This window comes from Lycium ferocissimum, chromosome 1 (assembly GCF_029784015.1).
Source record: "Lycium ferocissimum isolate CSIRO_LF1 chromosome 1, AGI_CSIRO_Lferr_CH_V1, whole genome shotgun sequence".
In the NCBI taxonomy this organism is placed as follows: Eukaryota; Viridiplantae; Streptophyta; class Magnoliopsida; order Solanales; family Solanaceae; genus Lycium; species Lycium ferocissimum.
Window position 1 is genome coordinate 19,765,664 of NC_081342.1, and position 15,958 is coordinate 19,781,621.

General features: G+C 38.4%; 1 protein-coding gene across 1 annotated transcript in view; it reads left to right on the forward strand.

Moving 5' to 3' along the window:
• Positions 1-15,958, forward strand: part of LOC132063131 (uncharacterized) — a 28,536-nt gene that overhangs the window by 10,757 nt on the left and 1,821 nt on the right. The window contains exons 9-15 of the mRNA XM_059455573.1: positions 22-255; positions 4,197-4,700; positions 5,415-5,472; positions 7,472-7,559; positions 12,481-12,555; positions 14,286-14,369; positions 14,666-14,809. Coding sequence (XP_059311556.1) covers positions 22-255; positions 4,197-4,700; positions 5,415-5,472; positions 7,472-7,559; positions 12,481-12,555; positions 14,286-14,369; positions 14,666-14,809 — 1,187 coding nt within the window. The remainder of the gene's footprint in view (positions 1-21; positions 256-4,196; positions 4,701-5,414; positions 5,473-7,471; positions 7,560-12,480; positions 12,556-14,285; positions 14,370-14,665; positions 14,810-15,958) is intronic.

A 15,958-nucleotide genomic window follows, 5' to 3' on the forward strand; every position in this document is an offset into this window, starting at 1 on the left:
CTTTTTATGTCGAATTAATTTTATACTACAAGGTACATTCTAAAGAAGAAATATGATCGTGGATCATATGGTGAAGTTTGGCTAGCTTTTTATTGGAATTGTTCTCATGTCATCAAGTCTCCAAGAAGTAGCAATTTTTCAGCTAATACTATGGATGAGGGGGCCAATAATGAAACAAAGAAGAATCCATCATCTGCTGATGTCTGTGATGATGGCCCTTCTGAAGGCAGCATGTTCATTTTGAAGCGTATCATGGTAATTTTGCTATCCTGGAATTGAATCTTCAGAATATTTGTTAGATTTGGTTTTGCATTATAATGCTGGTTACTCTTTTATCCTTTACCTCATGATGGTTGATAGCATCCAGAACTTTAGTGGCTTTCATGTCAATAAGGTACAACAAAATTTGCATCTCTGTTTTCTTTTCAGTCATATTCCCCTCCCCATCTTTGATGCTCAGGTAAATGACCTTCACGAGCTCTTTTCCCGTTTTTATCGAGCAGTAATGCTTTGTGGATGACTCAGGAAACGATAATCTTTGTGGGAAATTAGTCCATATGAAGTCAAGACCAAAATCTTCAACTTAGTTGATGTTATCAGTCTCTGGCAATCTTCATTCTGTTTTGTCATTTCAAGTTGTATACTTGAGCGTGGTACAATGTCTGCAGGGGGCATTGTAACCTGTTTGCTTGCGGGGTAGATGCAGCTTGCTCTTCGTTTCTAAGAACTGTGCTCACCATGATTGTTGATTCACTGGATAGAACTCAAGTCGTGTTTGAGATTTTGAATGAGTAATAGCCGCTTGTTGGGGCTATTTCACTAAGGTAGCGTTTGGATTGAAGAACAAGTTTAATTTGGTTTGGGTTTTTTTTTTTTTTTTTTCTCTGAAAAAATGCGTTTTTAGAACAATTGCTTAGAGAACAGTTGATGAAGTTGCTTTAATGATATAAGCTCATGTGTGGCTAGATCTATGGCACAGTGCTCTGCTTTTGCATGTTTCTGCACAGCAGATGAAGGTGTTTCTTGTACTACACACGAAAAAGAATACAACAACATACCCAGTGAAATCTCACAAAGTGGGGTCACACGAAAAAGAATCTATAGTTAATTACCAAAAGAGGTATGTTGTCAATTTCCTGGAAATTATCAATGTAACTTGAAGCAGAACAATGACAATACAATCAAGGTCTAAAAGGAGGGCGCGGGTGGTGGGGTGTTTCTTGAAGGGGTGGGGGTGTGCTGTCGGCATAGAGTATGCTAGTCACTAGGGAGATAAGCGACGCCAAAATGGTCATTGGAGAGATGAGCAGTGCTGACGATCACCGGAGAGAAGAGCAATGTCTGAATGTTTGCTAAATAGAGGAACGAAGCTACACCTGAACAGTCGCCTGAGAGGAGCAATATCTGAATGGTTGTCCCAACAACCCCTTAGGGAAAGAGCCAAACAGTGAGGACAATGGGTAAGAGAAATGGAGGTTTAGGCTCTAAAACTTGCAGCAAATGCTGGTACATGCTATGATATCCTTGTCAAGCGATGTGTGAGCTAATTCAAAGGAAATGCCTTTGATTGGTACATTGATTTAGAGTTTGAGTCAATCGATAGTTAGTAGCAACAGTCTAAACATATCTAAATGGTATACTTAATAATAGAAGGTTTGGCAGAAATATTTAAAATCATCCCTCCTAAGAAGGTTATTTCAGAATAAATGGGCAATTATTAGTGTAAAGAAATGGATCCTGGGTCTAACTCAACCCCAAAAGCTAGCTCATGAGGGGAGGATTGCCCAAGTCCATATAAGGAGACCATGTACCTTTTAACCCACCAATGTGGGACTCTTAACACCCCACCTCACGCCCAAGGCTAGACATTTGGTGAGTGGGCAATTTTTAATATGGGGGCCCGACATCGGAAACAATGAATTGGGGAGGCCTGGTTCTGATACCATGTAAAGAAATGTATCTTGAGCCTAACTCAATCCCAAAAGCTAGCTCCTCAAGAAGTGGTCTTTGATCCATACCCCTCGGTGAAAAAGGGTACACACACCGAGGAATTCTACCGCGGACTCCCTGTTCTCCGATCGGTTAATCGCTTCCCTATGGCCGATGTCCCTCTTTCCATTATTTGTTGAGTTGATTTTCTCTCTAAAACAAAAGGCACCTTTGTCAAGAGGTTAGTTACCGTCTTAGCTATAGGCAGAGATAGTCGAGAAGGACAGTGAGACACTAGCTCACAAGAAGGGAGCCAATACCTCCTTATTCTGCGGCGCTTACTTGAGGGAGGATTGCCCAAGTCCATATAAGGAGACCATGTACCCTTTAACCCACCAATGTGGGACTCTTAACAGTTAGGAGATGTGCCCCATTAACGATTAAATACTCTTGCTATAAAACAAACCCGTATTTTGTCTGATACCTTTTCTCCTTTTCTCAGTTATGAGAAGCAATTTGAAAGAACCTCGACTGCTCAGTTTCAAACTAGTAAATGAGGTTCCATAACTCAGTAGCCACAAAGATAAATTATTTTCTTGCTTTTTTCAGGGAAAGTATATGACTGTGAATTGAATGAACGGATGAAATCAAGAAATAATTCAACATAATAGTTCGAACCAACAAATAGAAGAACGAAAGTTGTGTGGGTTCACAAAAAAGAGTAACAACACTAACCGTTGGAGACTAAAGCGGCTCTAGTCATTGAAGGAGTTGCATCGTACTTTGGATGGAAGAAAAAAGAAAAAGCAAAAAAATTTGGTTGGGTAAGCGACATAAGTTTGCCTGTGGCTAATGGAAGCTATTTGAGTCCTTACCAAGATCATAGAAGAGCAAAGCTTTTATTGACTTGATTAAGGACCCGTTTGGCCATAAAAATTATTCACTTTTTCCTGAATAATTTTTCACTTTATTTAAAAATCAGTGTTTGGCCACGAAAATTCCAAATTCAACTTCAAGTTGTATTTCAAATTTGGAAAACGGCTTATAACCTGTATTCCAACTTACTTTTCACTTTTCACTTTTGTAGTTTTATTTATATAGTTTCAAACATGAATATTATTCCAAATATTCTTTGCAAGTATAACCAAACACAACTCCATCTTCAACTCCAACTCCATAATTCCAAATAAAGGGAAATATATTTGGAATCTATGGCCAAACGCTTACTAAGTAACAATGCAGAGGAGAAGCTCCTTATATTGGATCCTTAGGCTTCGTACAATATGATAGATAATCATTCTTATGCTAAAAAGGTTTGTAAATGTACTATAATTAAATTTCGAATGTACAATGAACAGAGGGATGTATGAGTCTAGAAACGTATTCTCTTGATAAATTAACAAAAAACATTTTTAGAAAAAAAACAATTTAAGGAAAAAAAGGACCTTCCGTTTTTGGAATGGTTTAGTAAACCAGGAATGTCTCCAATGGGAAACATGTTTGTTTTCAGAAGACAAACAGGCTTAGTTTCTATGATAATTGGGTTCACATTGTGGCCGTTGGTTTAGCGGTTAGAACTAAAATGTTTAGTTTTGTTGGATTTGAGTAACAGTAGTCGCTTGGTAGGGTTAGATCTGCTATGTAATGCTTAGAGTACACGCTGAACCTCACTTTTTCTATGATGCAATGTTGTCAGTTAACTCAGAGGGCTGCACGGTGCTCATATGGTATACCTCCTGTGGACATGGAGTACTTAATGCACTTAACCATTGTCTTAGGCAAGAAGAAGTTAACAAGGCAGAAACAGTTTTCTTCGACATGTCTGATTTGCTTGCGTGAATCAAAGTATTTTTTATAAGAATCTCAATTTTGTTTCAGTTAACTGGTCTCAGTACTTTCTTGGTGTTGGTTTGGATTCTTCTGAAAAGCTATTGCTATATTACGCATCTGTTTCAGAATTTCTCTAATTCTTCAATATAATCTTGCTAGAGTGTATAGTATGTGGTGATCTCTTGTATCAGACCTTTAGGTTCCTTGTCTTCTGCCTTTTGTGCACCTTGGTTTTTAGTTGTTTTCTTCTTGCCTTTTTTGGCTAGCTGAATACCTTGATTTTCTTGGTTATTGTGATTTTGTTTCGTTTACTGGTAGACCTGGATTTTTAATTGTATTCCCTAAGTCATCTAGTTGGATTAGTATGAGACTGGTATCCAGTTTTGCTTTTTGGTTATCGAAGTCTTTCTGTTTATTAAACTAGCCACTGCAAACAGGTAGAGAAAGGCACTTCTGTCTATTTAAGTGGTCTACGGGAGAAATATTTTGGTGAACTCTTTTTGAATGCTCATACTGTTCTTGATGGTTCACTACAAGCTGAAGATTCAAATTCCCTCTTGCTAAATATAAGACCTGATCTGCATGATCCTGTGGAAATAAATGAATCAGCGGATATAGGAAGGCGAAGAACCTTGAGGTTCAACAAAGTGCATGGTAAAAAGGAGGACATGCTGAGAGCTGCCTTTGAGGAGGGTCTTAATCACATTGCCAGATATGTGGAGTCTTTCGAGTCTCGATCCAATGAGATATGGCTTGTGTTTCGTCATGAAGGGAGATCCTTATCAAAGCTTCTCTATACAGCTGAAGAAGTGATAAATAATTCGGAGGGAGGAAATGAAAATATAAAGCATATTCAGATATTACATCCATCAAAATGGTGGAAATGGTTGAAGACAACAGAAGCAGGGCGAGAGGAAACGCGTAATCTGATTTGGCAATTGGTATTTCCAATTTTCCATGATTTATCCCTCTTTTAACATTGTTTTTCTTTGCAATAAATAATTGTTGAGGTGTAGTTCCTTGATCATTGGATTGTGATACACACTTTCTTGTAGCTTTTCCCCGCTCACTTTGGCTTATTTGCAAATCATGTCTTTCATTTGACGTATTTCTAGACTATAGTATATGCAATTATGGTTCTCTTATTCTAAATTAGATTGTTAACGTTTTTTCTACTTCACATGGATAATGTTGAGGAGCATGCTTTCCAATGTTGAGGTGGCTGCAAATAGTGCCAAACATGCTTGCGAAAAATATTTCTCTGTTGGTTGCCACATTGTCAACCTAAAGCCCCAATAGGTTCTTGGTTCCACTATTATTATTGCTGCAGGTTTAATCATCTAGAATTAGGTCATCTAGTAATGGATGTTGGGGTTTTGCCTCGTGTGAAAACTTGACATTCTATTGAAAGTAACCACTAATAACTGGAATATCATTTTTTTTTTTTTTGATGACATGGGAACCCGCAGCCGCTACCCTTCGGGTGCGCACAGGGTAAACCCAGCTCCTGTGCGGAATATCATGTTTTACATATTCACTTTGCTTGCACCATTTTCTTATATGAAAGGCTCCTTCAAGTATCTTATTCCATCCTGATCTACGATCTTCCATTTTTCTCATGAGGCTGTTCGTTTCTATACTTCTGTTCTATGCAGTTGATGGCACTTAAGCCTTGTCATGATCGCAATATCACCCATAGAGATATAAAACCTGGTAAGAGTGTTTCATTGTTTGTACATAAATTTTTGTACTAGTTTATATCTGAAAAAGGAAAGATGTTGTTGCTTTGTCTGTGTCATAGTTATGTGTTATCTAAGCTGTTTTTTTGGACTGTCTTGAATCCACTGAGATGCTGCATGTTGAAGGGTCCTATGTGTAGTTCTCACAGCTTATTGTGGAAACGGGTCTTTACTTCTGCTCTGTTGCACATCAGTTGATGGTGAATACCTGTGGGTAATGTGTCATGAGGCTTCGGCCAAAAGTTAGCTCCGTTTTGTCAGTTAAGAATTGAAAAGGCCTTGGGTTAGAAAAAAAAAATAAGGATAGGAAAATGAACTATTCTTTAATAGCTGAAATTTTATCTTTTAATGGTGGCAAAGACTACATTTCTGATGTTTCATTGTAGCTAAGGCCACAATGGAATTCTTAATTCTCACGGTTTAGAAAGATTTCGGGTTGAGCAACAAAATAAGAAAAAAAAACAGAGATAAACTGAATGGTTTCAGGGAGAAGAACCTTCTCACCTTCAAAGTGTTTTAAAAAGAAGATTTTGGGCAATGACACGGCATATTACATTTCATGACATTTTTTATCCGTTTAAGTGTGATATCTACTAAGAAAATTAACCCTGAGCCTAACTCAACTCCAAGAGATAGTTCAAGTGGTGAGGATTGTCCAGGACTATATTTTTTTTGTTTGAAAAGGTAACATTTTATATTAAAACCAAAAGGCTGTGAAGCCATAATAATTAAACGTCTGGGATTCTAACACGGCCATGCACGCTAAGGTCTGAAAATATGGAGCATGGAGTTACATAATATGGGTGACCCAATATTGGGTAGCTGAATATCAATATCATATTGAATTGTGTGACCATCTCATTTGATGGATTAAGCTATTAAATATGACACACCTTTATTTACTTAATTATGCCCTCAACTCGCCGCTTTATGTGCGAGAGTTTTTTTTTTTTATGGGTCAAGCACGTGAAATTTATTTAGTGAAGGGTGGTAATGAGACTTAACTCAAGGACTTTTACCTGCTCTAGTACCATATTGAGAAAATAGACACTGCGTGTGACTAAACCCCACAAAGTAGCTGAAGTGATGAGGATTCAAGGCCATATAAGGAGACTACAACTCATACATTTAACCGATATAGCCTCTGACGTACTAAAGGTGTTATTTTTCTGCTGGCCTTTCTATCTAAAGTTTGTTAAATATAACTGATGAGAACAATGTCATGGACATGAGAAGATATATTACTGTTGGAAGAGGAGAATGTTGCTTCAAAACCAGACTTTTGGACTATTGCTCTCTGTAACTCAGAAAAAAGAAAATAAGAGCGTGAAGATAAAGGTAGTACCAGAAATAAAAGAAATATATATGTTCTTGATTATGCCAACCAAAATGAATTGAAGGACGATACTCTTTTCTTTGTGTATCTTTATTTTTCTGTAGTTCTTAAGCTACATTTGAGCCTATATTCCTTAAAGATGTTGAGACATAGGAGTAATAACTTGGAGATTCTAGGATTTCAGTCTTAGCTACAATACTTAGTATGAGGTCAGTGAGAAAAGAAAAGGTATGTTTCAATATGCCAACCCAGTCTAATTCAGTTGAAAAAAAGTTTCAAAAATGTCTGACATGGGTTTCCCTTGAGTTGTTGATTATAATTTTTTATTTGTCAGCTGCTGTGTGATGTCTTAACTTTCTACTTTCTCTCTGCTGCTAAATTAAACATCTGTGATTTTTTCTTAATATACGGTTGCTGATTTCTTCCTTTCTTTCATCGTATTTAATGAAACTGTGTTCATGAGCTTTCTAAGGTTTATTTAAAGGATCCACTATATGTATGTGAAGTACTGTTGTCAAATTTTTCATTGTTTTAAAGGGCTGACTTTCCACCTTATATTTTGTATAATAATATTGAGACTCTTTTATATATAGAATGGAATTCTTATGCTAGTATTCTTTGCTATTCTATACACAAGAGAATATGGTCGTTTGCTTTGAGGATCAAGATTCTGGGAGGTGCTTGAAAGGGTATCCGAATGAAGATAAGAGTTATCTAACTAAGATGTACGTCAGCTTATCTATTACTCCACATCTTTTGCGTTGAGTTGTCTTCTACTTTATAGTCAACTGCTAAATACTGCTTTTATTATTTCCACATCTTTTGTGTTGAGTTTTCTGCATTATAGTCAACTGCCTAATGCTGTTGGATGTTTAGTGTGGATTCTCGAGTGATCTCAAATACGTGTCCTCGTGCTTTGGTATAAACCTCATTGCATCATAGCTGTTTTATCTTTGGATTCCCATCTCTTGATACTTCATCAGTTATCTGGGGAAGTAATCCACCAACACAACAACATACCCAGTGAAATCCCACAATGTGGGGTCTGGGGAGGGTAAAGTGTACGCAGACCATACCCCTATCTCGGAAGATAGGGAGATAGGGAGGCTGTTTCCGAAAGACCCTCGGCTCAAGAGAAAACACAACGAGAAAGGTTAGATAAGCACAAGCAGTTCAAAGCAAAATGCAAATGAAACTAAAGAAAGCGAATAAGTCGAAATAGAGCAGTAGCTACCACAGATAAATAAGATAATCGAAGTACAAGAAACAACATATAGTAGCAAGAAACAAAGGACAATAGACTATAGATCGAAAACAGCGAATACCTACTAGCCTTCTACCCTAATCTGAGTCCTCCAAAACCTCCTATCTAAGGTCATGTCCTCGGTAAGCTGAACTTGTGCCATGTCCTGTCGCAGCACCTCTCCCCAATACTTTTTCGGCCTACCCCTACCTCTTCTGAAACCATCCATTGCTAATCTCTTAGACCTCCGCACTGGGGCATCTGTGCCTCTCCTCCTCACATGCCCAAACCATCTCAGCCTCGCTTCCTTCATCTTGTCCTCCACTGATGCTACTCCAACCTTATCCCGGATATCTTCATTCCTAATCTTATCTCGCCTGGTGTGCCCACACATCTATCGCAACATTCTCATTTCCGCAACTTTCATCTTTTAGATGTGAGAGCTCTTGACTACCCAACACCCTGCCTCGTACAACAAGGTCGGTCTCACAACCACTTTGTAGAACCTGCCTTTAAGTTTTGGTGGCACCTTCTTATCACACACCGCGCTCAAGCTAAGCCTCCATTTCATCCACCCTGCGCCAATACGATGTGAGACATCATCGTCAATATCCCCATTTTTTTGTATAATAGACCCAAGATATTTGAAACTTCTTGTCTTTGGGATGGCCTGGGTACCAAGCCTTACTTCCACGCCAGGCTCATGTGTCACGTCACCGAACTTGCACTAATGTACTGGCGTCTTGTCCCTACTCAACTTGAACCCTTTAGACTCCGAGTTTGTCTCCAAACCTCTAGCTTAGCGTTCACTCTCCGCGTGTCTCGTCGATCAAGACTATGTCATCCGCAAATAACATACACCATGGCACCCAAATCCAGAAGTGATACTCCTCCTCCATTCCTGACTCCGAAGCCGAAACCTCCATGCTCATCATCATAACCCCCGAGGTTGAGCCGATGTGTCCATTGAAATCTCCTCCTATGAATAACTTCTCGGTGGGCGGTATACCTCCCACCACTTCATCCAAATCCTCCCAAAAGCGCCTCTTCTCCTCCTCGTCCAAGCCTCAAGCCAGGCGCGTAAGACTAATAATGTTCAAGGTAAACCCTTCCACAACTAACTTAACCGCCATCATCCGGTCATTGACCTCTCCTAACCTACGGCCTGGTCCCTTAGCTCACTATCTACTAAAATGCCTACCCCATTCCTATACATTGACTTACCCGAGAATCATAACTTATACCCGTCCACATCCTTAGCTTTAGATCCTACCCATTTGGTCTCTTGGACGCAAGCTATATTAATCTTCCTCTCCTTAAGAATCTTAACTAGCTCTATGGACTTCCCCGTCAAAGTCCCAATGTTCCAGGACCCTACTCTCAACCTAGACGCTCCCTGACCCCACTTACCCCCTCTAACCCTAGCCCCCGTCCCCGACCGAGAACATGACCCTAGTCTACCATCACTCACTAAAGCCACTAAGGGAAATAAAAGCAAATCAAAGATTTATCTAAAACAAACAAGAATCAATACTAAAGCACAGTTATCAAGAGACTATATGCAAGACAGGTTACTATGACAAGAAAGATAGCACTATAAGCTAAAGGAATAAAGGCAAGAATGTAAAGTCAAGAGTCAAGTACATGAATTAATATGAGCCACCAGAGGTACCAACTCCAGGTGAAACCAATTTAAAAATATAAAAAAAACCTGCTCGCCGCTGGAGTTACTGTTCACTGCCGGAAACCCACTGGCGGAGGTTTCCAGGTGTAGAAACGAGAAAACAAGAGGCAAAAAAGCAAAGAAAAGAAAGGAAAAGCGAAGAGAAGAGGAGAGAGAAGGAGAGAAAAAGAAGGAGGTCTGGAGGGAAAACTGCCCTATACCCGCCGACGTTGGAAGGGGGAGAGGGTTGCGTACCTGAGGGGGGTGGTTTGCTGCCAGGAAGGAGGGGGGTGGGGTGGGGTGGGGAGTTGTATAACTTACCGTTGAGATGAAGGGGGAGAGAGAGAGAGAGGTATCTGGGGAAGTAATCCATATGCGGAAAATGTACTCTTGTTTCCTAGTTCCAGGAATTTCACGAAACTAATCTGTGTGAAGACAACATGGTCTTATTCCTCCTATGAATATCTTAATTTAGTGATATAAATATTTCCTCCTGTGTGAAAAATAAAGAAAGAGAAGATATTGTTGATGACTTGATGATCTACTGAATACAAGACGGACCTATTTATAGGTGTCAACACAATACACGTATGATGTCGACAATATTTAACTTGAGAATTTAACTGTTATCAAATTCGACCCTTGACATTCTAGCACAGGAACACTTTACTTATAACACCTCCTTTCAAAAATTTCGAGTCTTAGTGAAAGTTGATTATTGTGAATAACAAGTACCTTGTTACTTCTATATTGCCTTACTTTTTTTTATAAAAAAATTAAAATTAAAAAAAAAAAAAAAAAAAAAAAAAAAAACTGGTTACTTCTTTTTATAAAGTAATTTTATTAAAGAAATCAGTACCAAGAAGGTACTGTACAGATTACAAAAACTGAGTACTTGATCAGGACCTACGCGTCTAACAGGTCGTAGAAATCAGAAATGCTAAATACAATTTCTCCTCTAAGCCAACAGAACAGGTTCTGGAAGCATTTAAATTTACAAAGTCATTCATCTCCTCTTTTCCTTCAAAACATCTTTTCTTCCTCTCCTGCCATACTGTCCAGTGATACACGGGGATTAACTCTTTTTTTGATTAAGCACCGGGTGTCCGAGTCTCTTTGAGCCCCGACTAATCCCGGGGGTGCACAGGCCCTCGGCAAGGAGTTTCCCGCAAGTGCACCACGGGTAATTCGGGGTTTCCCCGGTCCGATGGCCCTCAGAAATTGTTTGCACCCAGCGGGTTTCGAACTTGAGACCTTGAAAGGGAGCACCCCAAGGCTCAAGTCAATTGCCACCAGGCCAACCCCTGAGGATTTACACGGGGATTCACTCTTTACACTTTGTCCTTGCCAACAGTTCGGTGATTCCTTAAAGCTTTGTGGCATCACCCATAGAACACCAAATATATTTAGAAATGTAGACCAGATCCGCCAGGTTTGGTTGCATTTTATCAGCAGATGATTGACAGATTTTGACAGATTTGGCAGAGAGTTCACACACGAAGCATCTATTACATAAACTGAATCCCCTTTTCTGAAAATTATCCAGGGTCGAGCAAGCTTCATAAGCTGCAACCCCACCCAAAACATGCAACTGCGGTTGGGCCTTAGTTTTCCACAAGAGTTTCCAGGGCCAGAATGTTGCTGAATCAAGATACTGAATTGGAACCATTAATAGGCAGAACCGTAGGTCTTCCCATATTATTTGCAAGCCAAACCTAAGTGTCTTCCTTGCTTTCTTCAATAATTATTGTCTGCATTTTCTGCCAAAAAAGCACTAGCTTCATCCAGTTCCCAATCATTAAAGTCTCTCCTAAGCTGAGATTTTCACCTGTTTCCATAAAGCAGTCAGCCATCAAGCAATGTTATCATCAGCTGGCTATAAATGACAGAAAACTGATCCTTTAACAGTCTTTCTATAGACCATTTATCAGTCCATAGTCTAATTTTCCTTCCATTGCCCACCTTTAATTTAATATTATCCTTAAAACACTCCCCATAAACCTGTTATCTGTTTCCACATGGCCACTCCAAAAGAGTGCTCATATGCTTAGGGTTCCAGAAGCTCCCTTCCATCCCTGTTATTAATTCCATCCCTATAACCACTTATAGAGGAGATTCCTGTTTCCTTGTAACACTACGGTGCTCCTGCTTTCAGGAATTTCCTAGTTCCACCAATATGGAGTTTTCCTTGTTTCAAGAATCTCTTTGTTTCAGTGAAAGCTAATCAGTTTGTGTATCAAGTACCTTGTTTCCTCAGAATGAGAGGTCTGGCAAGATAAAGAAGAAAGAAGGAACAGGGTGGAGATGAGGCAACTGGGGAAGGGAGAGGAAAGAGTGGGCTCAGAAGAGAAGAAAATGAGGGCACTGGGGGAGGATTCACTGGGGGAGGATTCTCTTTAGCTTGTCTTTTTGGATTGGAAAAGATGTTTCTCTACTCTCATATGTGTGCTGATGTTTCTTGATCAAAACACAAAAAAAAAAAAAAAAAAAAAAAAGGGGATGTTTCTCTACGTTTTGCTTGATTAAATGTTATAGTTGTATATTTAAGTCATTTCGAGTAAAGGGGAAGCACGACTATCCTGACTCCAAGTAAAGTTTACGCATTAACTCATCAAATATTTGTTCCATATTGGACTGAATCGTACATTATTAGTGAAAGTCTGTTCGGTTAGATGAATAATGTTTATAGAATCTTTCTTTTCTTTATAAGCTTATTCTTAGTAGCCTTATCCATTTTCAGGCGTATTATTGACTTCGGTAGTGCGGTGGATGAGTTCACATTGAAGCACTTGTATGGGTCTATTGGGCCTTCAAGGTATTTTATATGCTGAATCTTTCCTTTTAGCTCTTTTCGCATTTAACTGAATGATATCAAGGTACTTTGAACTTTTAATGTACATTTACTTGTAAATCCTAGTTAGCAAGCGGTGGTTTTTCCTTTTGGTGTTGGTTCTCTCTTTCTGAATGTGATGGTACAACATGCCTTCTAAATAGGATCAAAAGACTGTACTTATTGGCTACCTGACCTTCCACCTTGTTTTCTTTTGTTTTTTTTTTTTTTTTTTTTTTTGGGAAACCTTTATGTATAATAAATTTTTTGGATAAAGAGAAAAAAGGGTTGTACATATTCGGCTGATATAGAATTCAGATGTCATTTCCAATCATGTTTGCGTGCCATCGATATGCAATATTGACTATTGAATTGATGATACTGCTGAGTTCCTTATTTGCTACCACTAATTAATCATGGTGTGGTCATCATTATAACCTTGTCTATTATGTTGATATGAGATGAGGAGCACGTGACAGCTTTATCTCTCTCTCTCTCTCCTTGGTGAATGTTACTTTAGCATGTATATTTAACTAACAACCATACACACATTATCAATAATCAGTGGCTCCACCACACTCCCTTGTTATCTGCTTATGCCTTAGAGCATATCCAGGACATACTCGTAGTATCTTTAAATGGGTTGATCTAAAGGTGTTGGTATGTCAAAAGCAACAGGTGACACATCATGGGCACGTCACCCAAAGAAAACTTCGCCATGATGGTAAGTGTTGGTTGCCTGAGTGAATCAATTAATCTAGTTCTTCTGTTACTCCTGCTAGTGTTAGGTTACTTTTTTTTTTTTTTCCTTTTTTTTTTTTTAATTTTTTTTAATTTTTTAAAGTAAGGTTCCATCATTGTGATGGAAGAGTTAGGTTTGACTCCAACCTGTATATTCCAAAAAATAATTATATGGAGGAGGACATACCTTGGCCTCTATTACAATATGTAGGTTGACAAAGTCCAACCTAATAAAAACAGGGGAGGGATTGATGGGCAACAGATTGAGGGCCTCGTCCCTAACTATGTGACTTTGAAAAGGTTTGCAAGAGGTTATTACATACAAAAATGTCACAACAGAAACACCAAAACTAAATTCAGGAAACTCCATCAGTAATATGGTAATGTTTCCTCCTGTATTTGAATCTGAAATTGGGCATCTCATCTTGATCAAACTTCAAGAAAGCTCTAACTATACTGGGCATGGAAACAGCTTCATTGAAGATAGCATAACTTCTTGTTTGAACTCCCAAATTAGCCAGATGATCTGCAATAGAGTTACCTTCTCTGAAGGTATGTACAAATTGACAGTTATAAGTAGAAGAATTGGCCGATGAATTTTTCCCCTTAGGGTACTAGTTGTCCATTTGACCCACACACTGGGATAACCAGCTGAGCATTACAATTTCCCTACTTTAATATGGGCTAAGCTCAACTTATCAAAAAAAAAAAAAAAAATATGGGCTAAGCTCAGGCCTTCCCACAATTTCTGGAATTATAGGGCTGAACATGAATTCATTAAGGAAGTTCTTTGATAACCCAATAGATGGGATTTTTGTCCTCTGCTTTATGTGCTGAGGAATGTATACTTAGAGGTGATAAAATGTCTTTTGCTGCTCCTAGCCATTTTTTCTCTGTGGTATATTGAGGAATTGTACCATCTTGTTTTATTCTTACATTTTTTTATTTTTATTTTTCTCATTTCTTTTTCACAGAGCTGAACAAACTTATGAGTATACTCCACCTGAAGCTCTTTTGAATGCAAGTTGGTACCAAGGGCTGACTCCCACCACCATGAAGTATGTCAGTTTCTTGTTAATTGTGAATTTTGGTTTTGGTTATATGCCCGTGTTATGTCAGTCTACACTCCACAGTTCTGCACTTGTCATGTGTGTTCTTTAAGCATAGAATTTGGAATTTGGAATTGAATGACATTCTGAATGCCACCAGATTTTTGTTCGTCATTTTGATTGGTATTTACTGAATGTAACTTCATTCATTAAACTCAAGAACATCAGCTTTGTTATTAGTGTTTTATTGTATATGTTAAATGCACTTGTCTCGTGGAGCTTCTCAGCATGTCTATGTTTAACAGGTATGATATGTGGAGTGTTGGTGTGGTGATCTTAGAACTGGTTTTGGGTACGCCAGACGTGTTTCAGGTGAGTTCTAGGACCCGTGCTCTTTTGGATCAGCACCTGGAGGGTTGGAATGAAAGCTTGAAGGAGCTTGCCTACAAGTAAGTCCAATTTAGATCATTGATCATTGCCAGCTTGGTGTAATACCTTTTCAACTTCCTAGAATTTTCCAGTGTTAACCATATATGTTGCATTTTATGTCCCTTCGTTTGTCCAATGAAAAGTGATTGATATTGAAGATGTTGGTAGCATTAAATGAGGAGAGTTACAATGTCTTCAGTTAATCGTGCACAGAGAGGCATTGTAGATTTGCCTTTAGGATAGCAGTGAAGGCAAGGTGTCTGTGTTCTGCACAATTGAAATCAGAACTGTGAGGATTAAAAATTGATGCAAATATGTCTTAGCCATGATATAGATTTCTGCAACAAAGTGTGTTTAAACTGATTGGAAATATGGAGAAAAGGAGCGAGTGGGACTGTGAGAGAACAAAAGAGATGTATTGAAGACTTGATGATTTGCTGCAAAACACACCTCTTCGTAGGTTTAAGCACAACACGTGTTATAATTCTTCTAATACTAACATTCTTACGCTAATGGTTAACATTCTATCACTGATCTTAATTTACTCTTCTTAGTGGTTGACTTGCAGCCCGTAATTTGATAGGGTATCACATATGGCTCAAGGCACAGCTGCGAATTTTAATTGAAATAAGTAGTATCCTTTTGGTAATTATTCGCAACTAATTCAGATTACAAATTTAATTTTAGACTAAATATTCATTAGAAAATAAAAAGGAAGTTAAATACCTCAAACAATTTAAGCAAATTGGCATGGTGCCGACTGCGAGGTACTTTTACTAATGGAAGCATCGTATTATGGTTAGTGTACGATCAAGTACTTCTAGGCATAGTTTATGCATAAACCCCATAAGATTTGGGATTTTTTCCTTACGAAATCACCAACAGTCTTTTTACAAATGAATTTTGAATTATTTTTTCCACTTGTATTAGTACCTGTCTAAGATACTTCAGCAGATATTTGCTCAAAATCAATTTGTGCTACTTGTTAGTGATCGCTTTTGAGAAGAAAGGATTTTGTTAGTATAGTTTAATATAAAAAGAGCTCTACAATTTTTACGTGGTTGGTCTAATGATGGGAGCATAAAAAAGATATGTGTTGGTTTGATTTATTCTACTTAGTTATTCCAGTCAGGTTGACGTTCTGCTAAATATAGCTGAAATGTTTCTTT